The 26188-nt window shown below is 32.7% G+C and overlaps 1 protein-coding gene across 1 annotated transcript; it reads right to left on the bottom strand.

Moving 5' to 3' along the window:
* Window positions 1-21635, bottom strand: LOC124360771 (testicular acid phosphatase homolog). Its single transcript, XM_046814652.1, has 7 exons — window positions 21365-21635; window positions 16613-16717; window positions 15429-15668; window positions 13370-13588; window positions 8390-8516; window positions 3535-3746; window positions 1-396 (listed from the first exon to the last, which is right to left on the bottom strand). The coding sequence occupies exons 1-7, from the start codon at window positions 21530-21532 to the stop codon at window positions 217-219; spliced, it is 1251 nt and encodes a 416-aa protein (XP_046670608.1). The 5' UTR covers window positions 21533-21635; the 3' UTR covers window positions 1-216.
* Window positions 21636-26188: the final 4553 nt, after the last annotated feature.

Genomic DNA, 26188 nt, shown 5'->3' with positions numbered 1-26188 from the left:
TTTGACGATAAAGTATCATTTATTACAGTTGCAGTGAAAGATTAAAAATATTGGCGTGCAAGGTGTTCTCAGCTGATATATCGTGCAGAGCTCTTCTAAGATCATCCTCCAAAACCAGCAAATCTTATATAGTTACAGAATTGCTATTACAGTCCATGACTCGAGCCTATACTACTGAATATAAGAATAGTGAATAAAAGAAAAAAAACTAAACTTCTAGTTCATTGTACAACATGGTTTCGCAGGTTCCAAAATACATTCTTGGTTCCAGTTTGTGATATTGTAATATTTCTCGGTGATATTCAACAACTGGTAGAGGTCACAGGGGGAACCACAACCCTGAATGTTGATATCTTCAGGCACCGATTCTGGAGAACCTCCGTCAACGTAGAGAACCTGCAACAGACCTTCCATTGTGCTTTTATGTTCTAGTCTAAGTGATACTGAGTACTTATTAAGGGTAGGGTACGATAAGCGGACCCGGTTTTTTATATCGAAATTGGCAACCGATATTACTTAATCATAACCATCGATATAATCAATCGATACTAATTAATCATTTTAAATAATCTATATCAACAGTTGTAAATACTTTCAAATAATACACGTAAGGTAATATTTCAATTTAACATAAAAAACATTTGATTATTAAAAATGACAGTCAATTTTAGAAAACTACACAACATTGCTTTGAAAGATGATAAGACATGTTTTCCGTGGCTTCAACATGGACTCGTACCGAAAAACCCATTATGTGAAATTTGTGGGAAAGAAGCAAATGTAACTGTGAGAGGAGCAAATATGGTCGTCTTTGGTTTTCCTAATTTTGGTTACAATAATTTGTTTGATCACTGTTAATATTAAATTCACATTTTAATTTAAAACATATGTTTGTTTTTGGGAACTATAGATACTTTTATATCGATTGATAGTCTAGGGTTTGAGATGCGAATATCATGTATCGATGATTACATTCTTCGATATAAAAAACCGGGTCCGCTTATCGTACCCTACCCCTTACTAATTTTCTTCGTGCACTATTAATTATTATTATGGTAACTCAATTTTTTTCAAACCTTATCATAACAATTGGACTTCATATCTGTACAATTCTTAACAAATCTTCCTCAACACATATGGCATGGTATGGTATTTAATATGGTACATATTTTAATCATTTAAAAATTACTAAAAAATTCAAGAAATAAATATGAGTACTATTAATTCAGAGGTACTTCTTATAAATAGGGTTAATATTGTCAATACAGATTTTAGGCCATTTTAAAGAAATATTACACAGCCTTAGTAAAAGATTCGGGTGTGTTGTAAGATATGATGTATAGTCTCTTTCATTATCAGTTGTCTTAAACGTGTAATTAATGAAAGGCTAGGTAATTCTTTGAAAACGACTATATCGTATTAACTAAATTTCTTTGATTTTTAATTAAGTTGGTCTCGAGATTCAAATAACTATAATAACTCCAGTATATACCAGAATTAAATAGTTTTTTCAACTCCAAAGAAATTGTAGGTAGACTTTCTTCGATAACACATATCGAACTATCGATATATGAAATACGAATATATCGATGTAAGCGAGTGAAAACTGTCTTGCCACTTTATCAAAGTTGATGCGAACAAAAATTAGAAAAACAAACTGTAAATGCACGCCTACCTACTGCGAATAAAACTAAAAAATGTTCGTAAGAATCCAATCATAATTATTAGTGTTTGTGTCATTAATTGTTATGTGTCATAGTGGAAGAATATAAGTTTTTCCTACCATATGTGTAATTGAATATCAAGATCGAAAAAATAGTTTAGATTTTTATCTACCGCATAAATAACAAATTAGAGAATTAGCATGTAAAAGTCTACCCACAATCAGGCTCCATAACATATACGAGGCTAGGCAGAATCTGGCAAACAAACTCAATCCTAACACCAAATATTTTAGATATATAATTAGCCACAAAGGCTTGGAATTTGATTAGATACACTAAAACAGAGATGAAATATTTGTTTTACAAACAATATAAATACAGAAAGCAATCATTATTTTATATATATATATGTGTGTGTGTGTGTGTGTGTGTGTGTGTGTGTGTGTGTGTGTGTGTGTGTGTGTGTGTGTGTGTGTGTGTGTGTGTGTGTGTGTGTGTGTGTGTGTGTGTGTGTGTGTGTGTGTGTGTGTGTGTGTGTGTGTGTGTGTGTGTGTGTGTGTGTGTGTGTGTGTGTGTGTGTGTGTGTGTGTGTGTGTGTGTGTGTGTGTGTGTGTGTGTGTGTGTGTGTGTGTGTGTGTGTGTGTGTGTGTGTGTTATATACATGGAGGGTATGAACTCGGGCCACCTATCTAGAAAATAGAAATTATCTTTTCGGTCACGGTTACAAGTTTTTAAATGTAACGAAGACCCTTTAGGTTTTTATTTGAAAGGCCTTAATGAAAGAAGAAGAACAGTTGAGACTAGAGCTTTCTATCTCAACCCAGTACAAAATGGCAGCTCATTGAAATAAATTAAGTTAAAAGCATGGATGGATCCTGTTCAACTTTCAATGAACAAAGATAGAAAAATAAAACTCAGCATAGGACACCCCGATAGGAAACAAGTGAACCATTTCCCCAAAATAGGCTTTTTAGGGGGTAGTTTAAAGTTTTTAAAGGTAAAGTTACAGTAGTACTAGTAATTACAATTGCATTAAGCAATAAAACGGCTAAAACTTACTAATCTGTGCTTTTTATATCAGATGTTCAAACTGCTGTCCCAGGACCGTTTGACAATGTCCAAGCCTGTTTTAGAAACTTAAAATGACACGCTGTATGGATTCACTAGGGATCTTTTACATTTCTGCTACTATTCTGTCCCTAAGGTCATTAATGCTCTGAGGTTTCGTTTTATAGACATTGTTTTTAATGTGGCCCCATACAAAGTAGTCAAGTGACGTGTAGTGATCTTGGTGGCCACTCGATAATTCATCTTCTGCCTACCCAGCGATTTGGAAAAATATTGTTTAAATACTCGCGGACATGCAGGCCATAGTTTGGAGGTACTCCATCCTGCTGGAACTAAATTTAATTACAGCTGTGAGTAAAACATGCTTGAGTTTGTAGGGAAAGTGGTTGTCTGCTGAAGATATTTACCTTGCGAATGTGGATTTTACGTTATGCCTCAAATGTTTTAATTAATTTCAATTAGCTGTCATTTTTTAAGATAGAAAGCTCTAGTTTCCACTGTTTTTCTTTTATCAAGACCCTTCAAATGAGGTCCCTAATGGGTCTTTACATTTTAAAAATTTGAGGCGCCCCCACAGAATCAAATTAAGGGAAATGGGCAAAGTTGTAACAATGACTAAAGATTTAACTTCTATTTCCTAGAAATGTGTCCGGAGTTCCATCTTTCTATCCTCAGATTGTATCAATAATTTTATTTTAACTCACACTGTATACGTATAACTGTATAACTTATATTCCATCTCTCTTTAATTTAAGTGTATAATGAAACTGTGTCTACGTAAATTTAGTAGATTTTACATCACCTGGACGTAGAAGTTGCCAGTGCTTGGATTGCGGTGGAGCTCGTAGATCAAAGCAGACCCAGTGTTCACGTAGCGATCATTCTGCTGACCAAGCATCAACAGTAGGGACAGTATCGTGAAATCGCGACCTGAATAGTAGTACATCTTTCTTACATCTGTGCTGTTGTTAACCTTGGATCGGAACATGTCCACAACCTCTCGGAACAGTTCTCCTGGTAATGATATTAAATATCACAGTTATAAAAGTTAAGAGATTATATGTATACTCTTAAACTTGACTGCTGTAAACGAAAGGACATTTTTCACAACAAATCTTCTTGCATACAAGTTTTCTAAGGGTACATAAAAACACTATAGATAAACCGCTCGCAAAGAAACCTGCGCAGAAGCAAATATCTGAGCAGCTACGCGCAGGAGAGGTCTCCAATGGTGGGGAGTGGGGCAAGCATCTCCTCGTCTGTTTTGTCAGCTGTGTGTGTCGTGTCTCTTGCTATTTTGTTTACATAGCGGGTACTTTCATATTGTAACATGTTATTTTTTAGCATACAAAATTAAATTTAAATTAAAAATATTCATTAGTAAAATTGAATAAATTAGAACAGACAATTTTTTTTTAATATTACGAATAACGACTTGAGTTTTTATTATTATGAGCGAAATAAATTATTTTACTGACGATGAGTCAGACGCTATCTGGCAGGTCCGTGCCCGCACGGATATCGCCGCTTCCCCCCTCCGATCACGGCGAGAGGAGAAGGCTTCCCCCACCCCCGCGATCGCGCGAAACCTATATAATGACGGCCGATTGAAGACACGGAGAGACAGCCAGTGACTCCGCGACACCCGCCGACGACCGCTGCTCACCACTACTTCCACCCCTTCCCCCGACCGCGCTCGCTGAACGACTACATCGCGACTCGACGCCCGCCGCCGATATCCCAGCACCAGGTAAGGAACAACGACCCTGTTCCTTACTAAAGTGTTTTATCTCCGCCATCAACAATTCTTCCAAATTTTTATGTGAAACAGAATTTAATATTTTATTTATCATTTATGAAAATTAATCGATCTGAAATATATTATTAATGTTTGATGGTTATAGATTTATTTTGATAAGATAATTGTTTGATTTTAAATATACTCTTAATAATTTATTTGATATTTAAGGGTATCATTAAATTTAAATAGAATATATTTGACTTTCTCGATTTACTGAAACTTTAATTACTTTTTCAACTTGAATTACTAAAGTTATTCTTTTCTTCAATTTAACTTATATTTAGAATTTCAATTACTCAGATTATTTTTTTTTTTTCATTTCGACTAAATTTTAATTACTGTGTTAAAATTTTCCTTTCTAAATTTTTCAGATCTCGCAATTTCTTTTCCTGGCGATCGATCTGACACCTCATCCCGAGTTTCCTTTACGAACTTTCCTACCAATTATCTCCTACCCGGAAATAATTATAACAGTCGGGACTCGCCTTACCACTGCTTTCTTTCCGGCGATAGTACTGGCATCCTATACCCACGACTTCCTTTTATAAATACTTTCTTCCCACCGACCCCGTCCTCATAAAACTAAATCTTATGTTCAATCGATGTAAATTTGTATATTATGTATAAAGTTTTCTCGACCATCATTCTGTTGTCTGATTATTATCACATTTCTTGGCGAATCTCTAATCTATGCGGAAATATTTTTCTTTCTTATTGAAGTTCAATCTAATTTTCATTTTATTAATTATTTATATTTTTGTAAGTGATTATCTTTATTTTTCTCCTTTATCTATTTCGGGACTCGCAACCCTTTCTTTTTATTTTTTGCGAACGTCCTGACACCCTCACCCGATAACCTCCATCAAAATATTTATTTAACGATATTTTAGTTTATTTTTCTGGTGAACTGTGCAGATAGGGTGAGTGTTCAATTTTTCTTTGATATTCATAGAGCCCTAATATTTATAGTAATTTAGCTTAGTAGCCTTATTGCATGGTTTTAAATCATTTACCTTTATCTTAGCTTGCACATGGTAGGGTAATTCTGCATGGTGTGTTATAAGTGATTATTTTGTTTTTATTTTTCCAAAATTATATGCCTGAGAAAGTAAACTTGATATTTTATTTTGGAGCTATACACTTGCCTACAGAATAAATACAGCTTATTTATACTATAAAATGCATCTAGCTTTTGCATCCCGTAGAATATTTTTTGTTAATGGTTAGTGCTTGCTTTATGTATATAGTAGTTGCACTGTGATATTGGTGCATGGCTAATTTTTAATTTATAAGATTGTATATTTGCTATTGGTGTTTATTTGAATATTGCTTTTGTTTGCCATTGCTATTCATACTTTGCTTTGATTTTGTATTTTGCTTCTACTAACCATCATTATTTAACCGATTAATTATTCCAACCCCGGGCTCAATAATTACTGTATACGACTCCCCGACCAAGTTATCAGTGGAGACTACTCAGCTTACTTGTAATTCCTCACTGACCGACGTATTAATAAACAATACAGTTGTTTTCGAAAATCGAACTCGCTTGAACAATAACTTTCCTAGAACCAAGACATTTTTATTTTTCTGAGCAAGATTATTTTTATTTTTTACGTCTTCAAAATATTATTGGAGTTGACGTGATGAAGTAAGCCCAACGTTATTTTGGAAGTATCAATTTCTTCCGCAGGGCCCTCTGATTCGACTCCTAACAATAAATAATAGTTGTATGGAATTCTCGAACCCTGGAATTTTCTAACCCAGCTCGACTGGCTATCTGGCAAGTTGCGAATATTTTCGCTTGCCCCCGAAAATAACATCGCAATATTCTATAAGTACATTGAATTTTTGTGTGTAGAGCTATACAAGCGTAAGAAACTAATTAAACGCACTAATGTAGCTACAGACGTATTTAGTGAGCTTGCGTTTTGGTGTGAGGTTAGCCGCTAAGTGGCAGTGACCAGGTCAGGGGATAGAGTAAGCGGGCGAGTGCCAAAGAAGTGGTGGGGATACTGAAAGAGGGCGGTATCACAGCGGTGGAGGGGCATTTACCCCACCCTGTGTGAACTAAAATCACCCAGTGTCTTTTTTGTAAACGGTTTACCTATGGATCATCAGTAGTTAAGTTCAATATCCTAAGCAATTATCAATCCAATTTGTTCTCAATTTATAAATTTTGCATTCATGTCATATTGGATGTATAAATACTGGACCCATTTGGGTGAGTATGTTTCCAATAAATACCATTTTCCAGTGATTCCACTGCAGTCTGGCCCAGCATTGGGTGATTAATTCATTTTCGTGTGTATGGTAAAGCCAAGCAGAGTACATAGTTACAGGGAATCAGTGTTCTTCAAATTATCACAATGATCTGTTGATACCAGGTAACATTTACCTTTCCTTTTTTGATTGCAAGTGATGATACCTGTATCGGGGTTAGTTCGGGATCCTTCTTGAGGCAAATAAACAGGATTGTAAATATTGTAAATTTATACTTTTCAACAAGCATGTTACAGGAAAACTCATTGATTACGTTGCTGAAGAGAACTTATTAAGAGGCCCTTGAGACATGACGGATATGTTGTCTCAAGCCTGTTAGAGTATTTTTCATAGCTAATGCAAAGGTTCATGCCGAATAACGTCTCAGTCGGAAGCAATATGAATTCCGTCCTGAAGCAGTGGAACAGGACGGGGTGTGGATTGAAATTTGATCAGATGGGATTCGTTTTTAATAATCATGCCTTCCTACAGTAGTTCTAAAGAATTTACTTTTTTGTTAGTTTTGGAATGTCGCAAGTTTTGGGTTCCGTGTAATACATGTATGTCTTGAGACAGAGAGATTACGAGAGGTTTGCAGAGACTATTATTTCTCAAAATTCCCTTGATCCATCATACAAAATGACATGGTGTGGGATGACGATTCACTAGTAAGCCTGTAGATCATGGAACAACGGTACTGGATAAGTAGCAGAGATATAATCTTTAAGGAAAGGTCAAATCCCTTGGATGTTCGAAGATTCAAAAACAACATTGCGTTGATTATGTTAGAGTTTCGGGCGAATACTGTACTGAAAGCACTGGCAAGAGGGCATGTGGAAATTTCCTTAATCTGTGATAATAGACTTGGGATCCCTGATTTTTGGGAAACGCACACATTTCTAGCCTTTATATAAGAAGATAACCAACAGAATTGTTCGACAGTCTACAATTTCGGGATTTCTGATATATTTTAATGATTCAAACTTTAGTACTACAAATTTAGTATTCCACTAGAACGAAGTTTGTCTTTAATCTTTAGCAAATAAAGTGTAAAATAAAGCTTAGTTACTTGACTTTGTAATAATGCATAATCCATACGCGAGTATGACGGAAGGCTGAGGTTAGCAGGGCATTATTAATATTATTAATCGTTGATAATAATAGATTGTATTTAAATTGAGAACTCGTTTTCAGATCAAATAAAAAGTAGTCCACAAATCTAAAAGTAACAAGCACTCGCTAACATAAAAATATAAGACTTTAATTGTATTTATGTACTGCGTTCTCTCATTTAACTTTAAACTATAAAAATAATATAATAGCTTTTGCAATATCAACTGTATATAAATATAAAACGTCATGTCATACAATAGGGAAAACATATCCCATCTCCAGAGAGTAAGTCCAATAATAAGTAAATTACTGTTTAGTAACATTGAAATTTACAGTACTATAAAAATTTAGAAATATCAAATTGGATATTCTACTTATAGCAATTCGTGTAAACTTAGTATATACCCAGCAGCAAAATGTAGCAATTCCTGTAATGGAACACCATAACTTTAAGGCCAAACATAGATCACCAAATACATACCTGATAATAACCTTATCTGGTCAAAAGACCCCGCAAAGAATGCACTTCCTGTCACGGTTCGCAGTGAAATCACCGGCTCTGGATATGCCTTTGTGGCCCAGTCAGGAAGAGAAAGTCCATTATCTGCCTACAAATACGAGATCATAATAAAAAACGCAAAACCAACGTAAGTTTCATCGTGTCAGTAAAACTAATTATTAAACGTTACATCTAGCTAGGAGTCTGTCCTCAAATTACGTAGAAACATCCTTAGCAAGTACGTGGTTGAAATGTCTTTTAACTGAAAAAGTCAACTTTTGGTTAGCTAAAATTCTTCTAGTCACTGTCTAATTAGAGAAAATAGAAAGCAGTGAACATGCGTCATGCTCATTATTACTCGTATAAAAACAATGATCATGACTGTTACATTTTTGGATGATTCAAAGAGCAATTAAATGGTTCCAATTTAAATTATCTTTAAAACAGCTCTTCAGATAGCTTTTAATGAAAATCTATGTCGACCACACTGTTTGAAATACCAAACATACTAAAATGAACTAAGTCACCTTATATTTTTTTTATGGAATATGTATGCATCCTTTACATCTGCGCTAAATGTTAGCTAGTTTGGTTCGAGTAGTCTGCTTACATTTTATATTTTTTATTTAATGTACTTGAATCAATAAATGAATATCCGAAAAATTACAGTAATTGTTTTCCTGCCGGAAAAGTTTCAGTCACATTTTGACTACATGCACTTTAGAAGAACACGTTATCGCCAAGATATGTTATATTACAGAATATATTGGTGCATGGGAATTTCAAATATTTTTTTTAAAAACAGCCCAGTTGAATGCAAAAAGATAAGTGTTTCAAGGTTAGGCAATATCATCGTCAATATCAACAAAAAAGTTAACTCAAAAGAAACAAAATTTATGTGTCTCCTCAACTCAGTAAAATAACATAAAATATCAACATAGGCACCTGGTTTCTTTCAACTAAATCCCATATCCACATTCGTGTATGAATTAGGGTATCGAAAAGATATAGATATTTTTTCGGTATAGTAGTGAACACGACATTCCACTGGGAATACGTGAATTTGGATATTAAACTATACAAATGTTATTGCATATACTAGTTGTATCGAGAGATTCTCATTTTTAAAATTTATCTCCCCTAAGTAAAATTTTGTTTTGCTCCCTGTAAAAAGTTTTGTTTAGTGTACTTCTGTTTCTAGTCTTTTTTTAAATGTTGACTATTAATGTAGATAGACAACAAGAATCTTTCTTCTTAAATTATTGTTAAACTTTGTTATTGAATCGTACTTCAAACTTTAAATTTGCATTCAATAAATTAATATGTATATACTATTCAGAACTACGTATCTTCCAAGAGCTTTTCCTATCCAGGGCTTTTAATAAAATATAAAAAATAAGTACTTCTTGACTCAAAAATTAAAAATTGAACTAAAATAACTCTTACACAACTCAAATAAAACAAACCATTCTAAATATAATTCAAAACAAATCAACTAATTCTCTCTTATAAGCTTAGCTAAATAAATTTCAATTAAAAATTCTTCGTGCCACTTGAGAAATTTCTGTTACAATTGGCACAGGTTCAAAGTTAAAACTGTAACTATACCCTGAATTCCTTCCAAAAATGTTTTATTAAAAGCTTGAAATATTTATTTATTAATTCATTCTTATTGTTGAATATAACATTTCCTTTTTCAAACGACCTTTAAATTATATTTAAACTGAAGACGTTACTTGAACAAAATCTTGCTTTCTTCATGTTCTTGTGTTAATAATTTAGTTAATTTTCAAAATAAATTAATCCAAATAGATTGAAATAATATAGTATTCCCTGTAAAATTAAAACCTAATTAGTTGCCAATAATTTCCTCTACGCATTCGAATATAAAATTTCTACATAAGCAAAACCCCTTGCAGAAAGGTTTTTGGACGCTAAAAACCCTGAAACACAACTAAATAATACGACAAAGACAAAAATGTCTCAGGGTTCCCGAGTCAGAACCTTGAGTATATTACCTCATAACCAAAGCTTCTGATTGGTCTCAGATCACCTAATCATAAGACTGCAGAAATTAATTGTCGTTTGTTCTACCTTATTGTAATTAGTTTTCGTAGTAGACTTCAATGAACCGTTGTCTTTCTGTACCTTCTCGGATCCTTTCTTGAAAAATTACATTTTAAATTTACCTATGCATTAACAATTCTACTTATAATCAAAATCATTTTTGTATAACTTTTCTCCCATAATTATTTATTTATTAAATTTATAAAATAACATGTAGCATATTCAACAATCGTAATATATATATATGGTTTTGTCATTAACAGTGACAGCTGCTATACAGCTTTAATTGCATAAGTTATTTAATTTCAAGGAATCGTATGGGTTTTGTGGGTACCACATCAAGGCTACTATGAACTCATATTAATTACTTTCTACTAAATTTAGTTATTCAATTAAAGTTATTCAATCTTTATATTAGAGCTAGGGGATAAAGGAATCTTGCAAAATGGAAAACATAAAATGCACAGTGTAAATAAATATTAATTACATGTATAGATTATACTCTCATTTAAAGGATCAATTGTGTAATGGGGTGATGACAAAGACACAGTTGTGTTAATTTTGTTTCTCCGCGATCCGTAAGTTGGGTATATCAAATGAAGTAAAGAGTTGATAAGAAGAAGTTATTATATAACTTGTATCAGTTTCAAGTTTAATTTGATTAGGTGCTAATCTTTAACATAAAGTTCACTTGTAACTTAACAACATAATACTTTAAGTAATTTCTGTTTCCAATTATTGTCAAACATATTGTACAGTATTTGGCAATAGATATTGGAAACATAAACCATAATCTTGATTACTACTGGCGAAGTTATATGAAGTATAATTACATTTATACTATACTAGCTGTTCCCCGCGACTTCGCAAGCGTTTTGTAAGCTTTGCTCGTGTATGAGCACTTCTGGTTCAAGTCAATTGTGTTGTCAACGCCGATGTAGAGTTTACCTTGTTGACACTATCAAGAAAATCTGCCAAAAGTGTATGTTTATATCTATTGTACACGTACATGTACTTAATAATAAAGTGGTCTAACATTTAAGCTATAAGGCCAAACAGAAATTCATTTGAAAAACAAATATCCATAAAAACTTAGCGCCTTCACATAGTGTGTGGTTATTATACACAACTATCTCGTAATTGCAGTTTACAATGTGCAGGCGCTTTGATAACATATTTTGCAGCGCCTCCTGGTGGTGAGTAACATCAATGGGCATAGCATATAAACCTTCTACGTGGAAAAATACACATACATACAAATTTTCATAATGATCGGTCAAATAGTTTCTGAGTCTATAAAGGACAAACACACAAACATTGATTTATATATATATACTAGCGGGCCCGGCGCGCTTTGCTGCGCATTTCAATAATTTTTTGCAAAAGTTGCCCGCGGCTTCGCACGCAATTTCCCGTTGAAAACAGTACACTATATTCACTTATTCTTTTTCTATCACATTCTAAACATTGCTGAGATAATTGATAGTCGTTCCATCGTGAGCCTCTTGGGCGTATTATGAAGGTATGTACCATATTCCTGCCTCTATCTAGCTGTTACCCACGGCTTCGCACGCAAATCTTAAGAACCGAAGTCCTTATATTACTTAGTAAATTTTTTTTTTTACTATAATAAATTTTAGATTAAATTAGTTATATCTCCGATGCCACGATTGAGCTTGCTTTGTTGTCTCGATCGAGAGAATATGTACACACGAAGTTTTGAGAACCATACTTCTGTCAAAAAAAACAACTAAGGTTGATTTTATAACATTCTTTATATTTGTAGCCAACGTAAGATAGTAATTATGATATCTGCATTACTCTTCTGATCAAGCATGAGCATGGTTTATATTAAATAAATATTGCAGTTAAAGGTGAATTTTTACGTCAAATTTGAATTGTATTATCTGGATAGTAAAGTCTATGTTTAACAGTGATTGCAAAAACAGTTTAAACAAAATTTGTCGTTTCTCTTAAGCTTACTCTATGCTTTAAAACTATAAGTGTAATATATGTTTACAAAGAACAGCTGATTAAAAATTTGAAAAGACGTTAACATATGTTTGCTGCAATGCATTTCTTATGGGTATTTCTGTAACCAGTGGGGCGGAATCCTGAATCGGGAAAGGGATGGGCATAGCTTATAAACCTTCTCCGTGGAAAAATACATATACGTACAAATTTTCATCATGATCGGTCCAATAGTTCACGATTCCATAAAGGACAAACATACAAACATTCATTTTTATATATATAGATATATATATATATATATATATATATATATATATATATATATTGATACATACTGGATAAATTTCACCACCTTAGAATCATGTATAAACTCAAAAAGAGAAAATCCTGCAAACCATAACCATAACATTCTCACTTTACCGTTTCTAAATATTCTAGAAACCCTATTACTCTTAAAACTAATAACTCTTTACAAAAAAATCAAGTATTGCACCATTATAACATCAGAAATCAACCCTTACAATACCCCATACAACGATTAAAACGATTCGAGCAGGGCCCTTATTATTCAGCTCTCAAAATCTATAATAAACTACATCCAGATCCCATGTGGGAGAATTCCATAAATACATTTAAAACTTCCCTAAAATACTCCCTCATTAACCGGGCATACTATTTTGTTGATGAATACTTAAATGAAAAACAGTTGTTGACGAGTACTTATTATTTAATTTTTAGACTAAGCTTACTAGGCTTTCCAGATATGTAACTATTTCTTGATTGGTTTAGTTTAGTTTATTAGTTTATTTTTAATCATTGACAACAATTCATATGTGTATCTTTAGCCATTCTGAAAATTATAAACCTATGCGAAGCTTATAATAAATAAACTAATAAAATAAATAACTTATGGATGCTTACTATAAATTTCAGGGTATGCCACACCGTAGTCACGCTTTGCTGTCTATATAGATCACCATATAACTTCTTATAGAACTCTAGATCAATGCCTGTGTAAGGAACGATGTCATTCATAAAGTTTGACAGAGAGGGATTGTATAGTATGTCAGCTTTCATCAATGAGTCAAGTTGGGCTGCTCTAAACCTCGGGCATGTGCTTTTTGTTGTAAAATTCAGAATCTGTAAACATAAAAATAGCTCTTACATTTCACCATCATGTGTACACAAATCCTATAATATAGATAATTATAAAACACTGTAAAAACACTTCTATAATAAGGTAGCAGTACATCACGTGTCGCATAATAGGTTTCGTTGCATACGGAATCTCAAGTAAATATCTGATTTCATTCTCAAGACAGATAGACGTAGACCAATCATACAGTTAGTAAGTACTCCATTTTCCGGCAAGCAAAAAATCTATGCCAGCCTACTGAGATATACGATTCAATGACGTTTACACACAAATCACATTGATGGACGTGCACCATCATAGAAATACTCTTTCCTATTAATGCAAAATGTAAAGTAGCAGATGAAATCATTTTTCAGATATCTTTCCTCATGGTAAATTCATATTTTTGTTTAAGTTAGGTTCCATAACAATATTTAAATAATAAATACCTAGTCACCAATAGAAGGTGCTCTATGCAAAATTTCAAGTCTATAGCTGTCTTTTCCATTATTAAAACATAGAACGAAAGACAATCAGAGAAATTTGAACACACTCCGCCAATAAAAAGAAATTTTGCCTCAGTAACTAATACATGCTTCAATGATGATCAGCCAAATTCCATCATGGCATTTAATCTTGTCAATGTAGAAATGGACAGTCACACAAGTCTTCATATAAAATGTTTCTCAACATTTCTTGTTAAATCATACATTCCAATTTTTTTCAAATAAGATTTATATAGGATTTTCAGTAATAAATGTCTACAGACCAAGTTACCATAACATGATTAATATTTTAATATGTCATATTTTAAAATCTTATATGATTGTACTCAGCTTGGTTACCAATTTATTTATTCTGCTATTTTCTTGTTGCCAATCCCGTGGAGGAATATGCATCACTTTCGAACTCAGTGTTGTCTATTCAGAAATGAAGTTTGAAGCAAAACTTTAAGTCTATAGATCAATTTGTTTTCAAGATATAGTGAAAAACTGATAGACAGAAATGAATTTTTCAGTCCCTTTACTGTAGCTTCGCTAATGCTCAGCCATTTACAAACAATAGTTTTCAAGCCATTTTACACGTTATCTATCACGTTTCTTCTGAACTATTGTGGTCGTACAGGAAAAAAAACTTTTATTGTATTACTAGTATGAATAAAAATGAAGTGTTTAAAAAATAATTAAATAATGAGTTTCTTTATTATAATTTTAAACAGAGCACATGTACGTTAAGACAGGTTCAGACAACTCTGTCTAACTTTGTTTAAATTACAATATTATTTAACAAAGCTATAACATTTGTTAGGAAGTACGTTATTTTATAAAGCATTCTGATAATTTTTGTATGTATTATCCTAAGTAGTCAATGATTGATTCATTTAGACTCTTGTATTTCAATGGAATATATGAGAATGTTTAAATAATATTCATCAGTTAAATTTATGTTAGAATAAAATGTCAAGCAAAATTAAATGTAATTCAAGCTACTTATAACCCGTTAATTAATTGAAAACTTTTTGGAAATGTTAAATTTATTTATTTTATAACTTTTTACATTAAATTTATAAACGTTTAAGGGAACTTTGACTATTCACATAAATTGAAAACTAGAAAAACATACGGTAAAATAAAATCATTTAAGAACAATACTTGAAAATGTAATATTAGAAATATTTAATGTACAAACATTAAAAATTTTGAAATAACAAACAAATTATCTTCTTGACTTTGTTTGGTCTATAAAATAGTTTCTTCACAACTGTGGGACGTGCTTCAGTTGCTAGATAGTATTTTCATATTTTACATACAGAGTATTTCGAGAATTTTTCAATAGATTACTTACATCTTCATGATCATACAAAGTAGGGAAAACCGGTATAGGTTGCCATAGCAGATCCTTTTTCCACACCTGAAACCCTCTGGGCGGATAAAGTCCTGCCAGGAATAGTTCTGCAGTATCCAAGGCGCGGGTGTTGATAAAACTGTTAGCCTTAAATTCCTTTGCTTGGTAGGTCTGGTCCAGAAATCCATCATACATGGAGCGGAACTTTTGTCCCAGCTTGTACATCTGCATGCGACCTATCTGTAAATATACACTAGAACTAAACAGCGAAATCAATAGTTGTTCTGCTCTGGAATAACAGAGTGGGGTGGGAAAGGTGAATAAGTCTAACCTGAGGCACAACAGATAATGCTCAATGTAAAATCACAATGGCCGTCATCAACACCTGCAACAAGCGACAAGGTAATTATACACAATAAAAATTAAACCGTGTAGAGATGAGAGTAGGATACCAAATAACAGTCGTAAACAGTAACTGTTCATCTGTTGATGACTGTCACTTGGTATCCTAAAGGCTCTCTGGTATTCACTGTTTCATCTTGCACAATGGCCGTTATCAACACCTGCAACAAGCGACAAGGTAATTATACACAATAAAAATTAAACCGTGTAGAGATGAGAGTAGGATACCAAATAACAGTCGTAAACAGTAACTGTTCATCTGTTGATGACTGTCACTTGGTATCCTAAAGGCTCTCTGGTATTCACTGTTTCATCTTGCACAATGGCCGTTATCAACACCTGCAACAAGCGACAAGGTAATTATACACAATAAAAATTAAACCGTGTAGAGATGAGAGTAGGATACCAAATAACAGTCGTAAACAGTAACTGTTCATCTGTTGATGACTGTCACTTGGTATCCTAAAGGCTCTCTGGTATTCACTGTTTCATCTTGCTTTGTGTAGAATTACCTTGTCCCATGTAAAAACACAATGGCTGTCATCAACACCTGCAACAAGTGACAAGGTAATTCTACAGAAAAAAATAATCTTATAGACATTGAATCAGTGTTAACCGAATACAGGTGTTAATTTAGGTCATTATATATTGCATGAACGAAAATACCCTTCCTGTACAAACTATATATTTATTTTATATTTAGGTACAAATTATATGTAGTTAAGAGTAATAAAGCATGATAATCTTAATTTTGCCACAGATAGACAGAGGAAAGCACGTACCTGAGTAAGCTCTCCAGCTCCGTTAGGCCAGTACTTTGTGTCATCAGGTTGATAAGGGTTCGTAGGGAAGGTGAGCATGGGTGCCATTATACCATGGTGAGTCACCTACAACAGTTTTTTCAGCTCCGATTAAACTTTTTCTGCGGTTTCAATAGAAATTTTAACCCTTTAGTCTATGCTATCAAAAAGGTTCGATAAAATTAACTATCAGACATTGCCCCGCCAAAGGTCGTTGCTTTAAGTATGCTTCTAACTTCTGTATAGAATTGTACGTATAATATTATGCTATTCAAAATTATATTTTCTATTGAAAACCTTTGGAACTGCCCATAACGGTAAAAGATTCTATGAATTATTTTTATTTATTAGGATCCGAGAGGACGTTGCCGATTCGTGTGTCCCTTAGTGCAATAATTCTCATGAGTGTGATTATTCTATCTCGATAACTACCTAGTCTGCAAATTTTCAAGTCCTAGAAACTTGAAACTTGGTACAGCAGAACCTCTTTAATCCGGCACCTTCGGGACTCGACGTTTGCCAGAAGTCCGGACTATGGAGGTAATTTATAAAAATGTATTTATAACAATTAATACAATTTGCACAAACACCTATTACTGTATGTATTTATTATCTAAACATGGGTATTTAAACAATATAAATCAATATATAAGTACACGATAAATACTAAAACGAATTTCTTTTAGTGGAGCACATGATGAAATAAATTTGAATACAGTATTACGTTTACTGCTCAGAGGGTAAAGCTTTGTTGCTCTTGATTTTCGTTGTTTATTACCATTGATGGCGGATTATAGACAATGCTGGACTATAGAATGCCGGATTAAGGAGGTTTTACTGTATATAGGTTCCTATTTGTCCTGGGAAAATTTGGATTGAATTTGGGAATAACATTTAAAGATTGCGTTTATCAGTGTATCTGTCCGTATAACCGTCTGTTCTATATATCTTGGTAGAAAGGTTCTATAACCTCTAAACTTGGGATATAGCTTCTTCTTTGTCCAAGGAAGAAGCCTATTCATGATGTTAAAAGTTTTAAAGTACAGTCCGCTAGTCTAGCTCTATGTACGATGGCTACTGATAGAAAGGCATTAAAGACTGAATTGTAATACATAGGTGTAAGGAAGAGGCCTATTTATTAACGGAATACACCTTTTTGCATATAAGTATATTAAGATAATAATATAAATTATAGAAAAAAATACAAAAGTATCAATAAGGAACAATACAATAACATACTGCAAGCACGCCAGCCAACATGTGTAGCAATAAGCCAAATCAATAAGCAAACTTACTATACTAAAATAATGGTTCAACAAATAGTGGTAATACGAGGAAAATCATATAAATGAAAATAACAATAAAAGTATTAACAATAATACCCTCCTATTGTTTTGGGGTCAAAAGGCACGTCATCCGAATGTCTGTCTGTCCGTCTATGTGATAGCTTGTTACGTTACGTCCTGTAGGTTCCTCGGATATTCCATTGAATTGGCTAATTTGTACATTTATTCTAATAATAACGTGGTGCTTTTATAAAACTCTGTGAGAAATTGATAGATTCGTTGGATTGATTTGTTTCAATCGATAAAATCGATTATATTAATGATGATTCACTATTTATTGTCAATAATATGTTCGTTTGGATACAGTTATTGTTATCAACTGTATTAATTTAATCTATTCACCGGTGTGAATTTATACTCACAAATATTCATCCTTATCTTATAGAGTTCTCTTATAATCATTATTATTAACGTACCGAAAAAAGAACGTTTTCTTCACTGTTGGTATACTAAGTTAAATTTGCAACGTGACAAAGTTCTACCAAATCAACAGTCATAATGATTTATAAAAGTACAATAAGGAGGAACTAGGAAAGAAAGTTTTCCCTGCATTATTCTTTTTACTCAGATGAAAATAGATTCTCATAATCCCTTTTATGCTTGTAAAACATTTAGTATAGATATATTTCTGTAAATCTAAATAATTTATTGGTTATAAAAATAAACAAAGCATTTTATTTTTTTTTATTTTCATACATACGTGAAAGAAACATAAAGCAGTCCTACTTAGATTATTGTTATATTTCACACAATTTTCACAGCTTCTACTTTTCAGTGATATCAACCTTTAATATTTATGTACTATGTAAAAATGGATCGCCAAATATGTTGCTAATCGTTAATCTCGAGAGCGGCTGGACCAATCAATTCTTTTGATAAAATATCCGTAGAAATTCGAAAAAGGTTTATAAGAAGAGAAAGATTTTTTTTAATTTACCTTACTTATTTTTTAATTCTGAAAAAATAGTAGTGTTTATGTTTCATAATCCAAATTTAACTGACACAAAGCAGCTGTTGACACAACCGTTTCATCTGTTAATGACTAATAAAAAAAAATCTAACACTAAAAAACGGTTCCTATTTTTTTTACCTTTCAGTGGTTATATTTGTATTGTAACTTTAGCAGTATCGCAAAGCAGTTAAAATACCAATAATAAAATCAGGGTACATTTTAATTCAAAAATTCCATAACACAGCAAAAAAAAAACAAAAATTAATAAGGCATTGTTTCAGGTTTTATTAATTACATCGTTATGTATGATAGTTACCGTTATATTTAGTTTATTAATTAATAACAAAACACATCCAACCCATTAAATATAGATAATACTTAAGTAGTTGCTAAATCATAATAACTTATAAATTAGGAGTATAAAGACTGACCTTGGCACATAATAATCGACAGAGTAATTAAAAACCTGAGATAACTCACAAAGAAAGTTTTACCTCCAATTATGTTTAATGATATTCCTCATTTATAAAATACATTAACATTGTTGGACAGTCCCAACTATTTCACTTTCTAACTTAATATCTCTTTAAATCCCAATGTTTTTATTAAATTATAAATTCAGGTTAAATGTCACACGTCAGAACAGTGTTTCAAAGTAATATTAATATTTAACGTACCAGCATGTACCGACGAAAGTACCATAGATAAAAATAAAAACATAGAGCAAGCCTATCAAATTATATTGAAGAGGAGAATAATTCCATTTGGACTTCACCTTTAAGATTATTTTGGCAGTAATTCTTAATTTTTAATTTAGCTAGATTCAACTGTTCCGCCAAGCCATATGTTAAAATTAACGTCATCTATAACTAATAGGAGCAAAATGTATAGCATGTAACAAAATGTCAAGTGCAATGTATCGTGTTTCCCATTATTTTGTTGTTATTCATTATTTATTTTGTTTAAGATGCGTCATTTTGATAATGTAAAATTTCGAGGGAGCAGAAAGCTAAATTTCGGTTTATAAGCACATAAACTGTGTTTTATTGAGATCAATAGAGAAATTTTCTCTAAGAAAGAAACCTGTCGTCTGTTGCGTTAGTTTTTGTGGAATCTAAATGGTGGAATATAAAAGGTTAAAAACGCGGAATAGTATAAATTTTAATTACTATGGGATTCTTAATCAGTTGAAAGTTTAAGTCTTTACTTATGTAAATTCAAAGAGCTGAGAGCCAATTGTGTTCTCTGAAAATTGATACAGACATTTTCCTTAAGAAAGAAACCGATCGTCATCCACGTTATTTTTAGGGTTAAAAATGTGAAATCGATTAAATTTTAATTTTTATGTTGCTTTGAATCAATTTCAATTTGAAGTATTTACTACCGTAAATTCCAAGAGCCGAGAGCAAATCAGATTCTCTGGAAATCGATAGAGACAATTTTTCTAAGAAATATATAAATTGTCAGCACCAGTCGTTTTGGTGGAGGTCAAAATGGGAGCAACAAAAGGAATAAATATATGGAGTGTTATTTTTCTTAGCTTCAAAAACTTTAACCAACCGTCAAAAATGTACATGAATGTTAAATAAGCGTCAGCTAACAGTACCCAGATCCTTAATTTCAGTCTTTTATGTAATTGCTTCACGGTGATATAACTATTATTTATGAATGAAACGGTCGAATATAAATGTGATAGGTAAAATTATAGCCTATGGTCTGAGAAGAAATTATCGACCCATATTTTTAACCCTTTTAGTGCACTCTGTTTCATTGTCCACTAAACGTAGCCTGGCTAATGATATATTACTTTCTTTAAGATCAGATTAATATTGCTTATGTGAAACCTGGTTTTTGGATCTTAGATCATGATGACAGTGGTATTAAATACCCCGGAAATACAGAAGTAAAAAACCCATTTACACTTATTTTCCTCTATTTAAACAATAATGAATACCGAATTGTTATACGATTAGTCTTCTATCACTAACAAATGTAAGCCTGTACCAAACCTATGAGTATAACAAACGTTGCTTACTTTAAATATTATTAAATGTTGTAAAGAAACCAAGTTATCATTAATATTTATTAACCTTCCAAGTTTACTGTGAAAAGACTTTCAGCTTTCAACATTCATCAGAAATTTATAGTTTTTTGTCCTCAGAGCAAAAACCTAAGGAACTACTCGTAAATTGAATAACAAACAATAGTTTCATTTTTTAGGCTCTTGTTTGTTGTGTCTATCATTTTGACAGGTTTATGAACTAATAAAAGTTAGCTCTTATTTTGAAATCTGTATTCTATTTTTTACGGTATTAAAAAGTTTTAACTTTCTTTCCTTTTTTTAATTGTAATTAATCGCTTTTATACATATTAGAAGCTTCGTACTGCTGCTGATAGTGTAGTGTTTACAATTCATCAATACAAATGTTCGCTTACCACATAAACCAGTTGTAGCGTTGGGCTGGCTCTAGTTCCTCTTGTGTTGGCCTGTGACAAGCTGCTAGCAATGTTTTGGTTCGCTGGAACAGGTGCATTGTTTTGGCAATAAGCAACTGCCAATACCAACCCTAACACAGTAGAAAACCACAGTATTCCTTTTTCCATTTTAGTTTATGGTTGAAATAGAATTACCCACGTACCCAAATGGATACAACTCAATACTGTACTCGTATAGAAAACTTGAACTAGTATATCTCACTCAATTGCATCAGACTTAATAAGTTAAGGTATTATAGTAGATAAATGTAGCTATACATAGCTCCTAATCATTTATTTTCTAATTAAAGTTTAGATTCCTAGGTAGATAATAAAAAAATGATTTCCCCGTAACGACTAATAATAGATTTATTAATCTTTTTTTTAATTACTTAGAATTCCCCGTGAACACACAAATTTGATCAGCCAATCTGTAGCCTTTAAAAAAATATTTTTTGAATGTATAAAAACAGTTAACAAAACAGTTGATGAGTTCGTTTATAGCTCATATCTATAATAAAAAACGTGCAAACTTATTATTAATAACTACCCTATTTAACGTACTCGAAGCGTAATTGTTATTATTAACGGCATCAAGAAGGTTTGATTTTGTGCATTTTCATTGAGATAACTTTTACATAGAACTTGCGACGCTTGAAAGGCTTCTGTTTACTGAAACCATGTCTTTATTTTAAAAAATTCAATACAAATATGTCCAAATACCGACCGTCAGCAATCTTGCATGTTTGGACAAATATCTTTGAAAAAAAGTATTTCTATGACTACAAAACCTTTTAAGAAAACTTTTGGTTTTAGACAAATGCCAGGATTAGGATTTAAAGCAAAATGTTCAAAAGCGAAAGAATTCGTGCAGCTTATAGATTAATTGAATCGGTGTCACAGCCGCTTGACGGGACGGGCCGTTTGCCTTGATGGTGATTCCTAGTCCGATCATCATATGAATTATTATTTCAAGGAGTTCCACAGGGTTTGGAATTGGGCCCAGTTTTATTTTTATTATACATAAACGACCTCCCATATGCCTTGTCGAAAGTGCCATTCATTCTTTTTGCTAACGATACTCCACTAACGGTTGTAAATTCAAAATTAGACGATCTCAAAAATGTATTTGCTCTAACTTTAGACGAAACAAACGTATGGTTTTCTTCTAATGCGCCAAATTAAACCATTCAAAAGATCTAACTATTGATTTTTCTACACGGTCCAACTTTAAAGAAAATTTATAATTCAAAGATATAGAATTGGTATCTTCAGCAAGGTTTCTGGGTCTCATATTACTTTTTTATAGGTTAACTAAGCTCTGCTTGTTTTGCCTTATAGATCCAGTCCAGCCGTTAATTTTAACACGCTAAAGGCTATCTACTTCGCATATGTGTACGTACTCTCAACTGAAATACGGGATGATGTTTTGAGGCAACTCTATTGACTCTCTCGCAAAAACATAATTATAGTTATGTCTCAGTTACAGTACAATAAATCTTGCACATATTCGAGGAGTATGATATTTTAACACTGCCTTGCATTTACACACAGTACTACTCACAGTAACCAAGTCACTAATCGTTACCGGCTAAGACATGTCAACCTACATTCCACAATCCATCATTTAACATTGTATGAACGGGGAGCATTTTACTATTTGATATAGTACAATAAACTCTCTGTTAATTTAAAATGGGAACAAATTATCTTCATATTCAGAAGTGCCCTAAAGCAGCATTTTATCGTCCACGCATATTACAGTGTTTCTGAGTTTTTTAGTGGAACTTATTTTATTTTTTTCACTAAAGGAAGGTATGTAGATTATATGTATTAATTTTAATTGGTTGATTAGAATTTAGGTTAGAATAATTTACTGTTACCATAAACCTGTTTTATGAAAACTGACAATAATTATTAAACATCGAGTCCATGTCATTTAATGGTAATATTTTCATGTTTCTAATATATCCTATAAGACCTATCTATATTGTTATAATTTATCCTATCCTATATTTTAAATTGCTACGTTTACTGTTTTAGATTACATAGTTTATTTTTGTTACACATTGCGCCTATCTACTACACTTTATATCTTTAATGATTGACTGTCACTCATATTTTCACAACATACATTATTCCTGGACTTTATATCTTAAGCACATCTTAAGCAAAGTCTACCAAGTGAAAGGTTGGAAAATCTTTATTCTGTCTTTCTACCCGCACTATATTTCCAGAAGGAACTGCTCTATAAACTTGAAATTTGTCGTGAAGGTTCATTTTTAGCTACAACATTGACTTCGATGATGGTGCTTGTCACTCTTGGAATTTTGTTGAGCGTTAGTGAACGTTTTTCGTTGGTTTTATGGGTAATCATGATGGGAACGTGAAAATTGTGGTACAACAACACAATTGTGGGAACAAGGCAACATGTGTATACTGGTAACATGTGTATATGGTAACATGTGTATACTGGTAACATATGTATATTGTTAACATGTATATACTGGTAACATGTGTATACTGGTAACATGTGTATACTGGTAACATGTATATACTGGTAACATGTGTATATGGTAACATGTGTATACTGGTAACATATGTATATTGTTAACATGTATATACTGGTAACATGTATATACTGGTAACATGTGTATATGGTAACATGTGTATACTGGTAACATATGTATATTGTTAACATGTGTATACTGGTAACATGTATATACTGGTAACATGTGTATATGGTAACATGTGTATACTGGTAACATATGTATATTGTTAACATGTATATACTGGTAACATGTGTATACTGGTAACATGTGTATACTGGTAACATGTGTATACTGGTAACATGTGTATACTGGTAACATGTGTATACTGGTAACATGTGTATACTGGTAACATGTGTATACTGGTAACATGTGTATACTGGTAACATATGTATATTGTTAACATGTATATACTGGTAACATGTGTATACTGGTAACATGTGTATACTGGTAACATGTACTGATGGCGAGAGAAAAGAAGAGACCTGGATTCTGGCCTATTTGAAATTTGCAGGCGCTACTACTAGTATGTTGCCGCGCCTCGTTTCGTAATTCCATTATTGTTTCACTGTTCCATTGCTAGGATAAACAATTCGCAGGGTTGGCTGTGGAGAGAAGCGCCTGAAATTACCGCGCGGCAACACACTAGTACACAGCTGTGCGCCGGCACGGGCCAGGTCTCTTCTTTTCTCTCGCCACCAGTATATACTGGTAACATGTGTATATGGTAACATGTGTATACTGGTAACATGTGTATACTGGTAACATGTGTATACTGGTAACTTGTGTATATGGTAACGTGCAATAACTGAAAATTGCATATAGGATCAGCAAAGCTTGTGGCGTTACCCTACCTCATTATACTATTAATTACACTAAATTAAATATACTTAATATTGACATTCTTGTAATTGGCCAATCCATTAATAAATACATATAAATGTTATCTAGCACTAATATCAGCCCTTACCATTACTTAATTAATTTATATAGTAAATTTTAAATGATTCTGAAAAGTGTTGAGCTTAACCTAAATAATTATGCACTTTATCGACTGAAGAGAAAAACTCCATATTTTGGAATGATGAGAATGTGGGAGATTCGGTCCTCTTTAATTATAGCGCTTAATTTATGGTGAGTTTAGTTAAGTTATGGCGTTTATTTTATAACATTTGCTAAAGGTAATAACTGACAGGGTTCTAGAAACGGTTGTTATTAGGATAAAATTACCACCAGAACCGCAGGAAAGCAGGAAGTCCACTCAAGAAAGACCCATGGAAGTGAAGATACTTTATAAAAGTAGATTTCTAAAATAGAAGTGTAACAGAACTGCAAAAATGCTGTGGGTCAGGATAAAAAGCTAGAGATTTGGACAAATGCACATTCAGTTTGCCATCTACATTAAGTACCAAAATTGTATTTTTTAATGTATCGTAACTATGAGATATCTACCATCCGTATTTGAGTGAGTGAATTTTCCTTGGCGTTAAGGTCTTTATAAACTCTGAACGTGGAGGAGAAATGTCTTGCTCGATAGAAGTTGAGCAAAGCAAAACTCCCTTTCTTTCAAGGCGGTATGGCTGAAATAGAGCCCACTATTTCCCCTTTTGGCTAAGGAACCAGACAAGAGTGGTTTACCTCTCAGTTCATTACAGATTTCTTCAGCTCGTTTCCTGGAATACAAACCTTCGCACTCTGCAATACTTATTTCAGGTGTTTTACAGATTTTTTTATGCTTATTACTTCGCTTCGATTAACTGTATATAAATTTAGAATAGTAGTAAAAATGAAAGCAAGCAGACACAGAAGACCTTATCATGTATCAAGAGTAAAAAGTTTTAGTTACTTTCAGAGATTTTGAAGTTCACTCTGGTTACATAAACTATTTCATAAGGAGCTTCTGGTTAGTTTTTAGTGATACTTCAATACTTAAATAGTCCATTTTTATGTTTTAAAAAGCGATTCACGCAATATTCGCATCAGCCGTGAATTGATACTTAAGTGTTATCAGCAATACTAATACAGTTATAAAGGAAATAGCTGATTTTGAGTGATGTAGAGTGTCCCCTCAGATACTGGGTGAATTTCAAGAAGACTGCAGTACTAACTGGACGTGATACGGTAATGCCAGTTAACAGTATATAAATAAACAAGTGTGATGTTGCTAATGGTTTATTAATCTATTCACATTGTAAATAACTACAATGTCATTTTCTTTTTTCTAGTAAACTTTCCA

The sequence above is a fragment of the Homalodisca vitripennis genome, chromosome 4 (assembly GCF_021130785.1).
Source record: "Homalodisca vitripennis isolate AUS2020 chromosome 4, UT_GWSS_2.1, whole genome shotgun sequence".
Classification (NCBI taxonomy): domain Eukaryota; kingdom Metazoa; phylum Arthropoda; class Insecta; order Hemiptera; family Cicadellidae; genus Homalodisca; species Homalodisca vitripennis.
The sequence above is the reverse complement of the archived record's forward strand: the minus strand, read 5'-3'. Positions and strand labels throughout refer to the sequence as shown.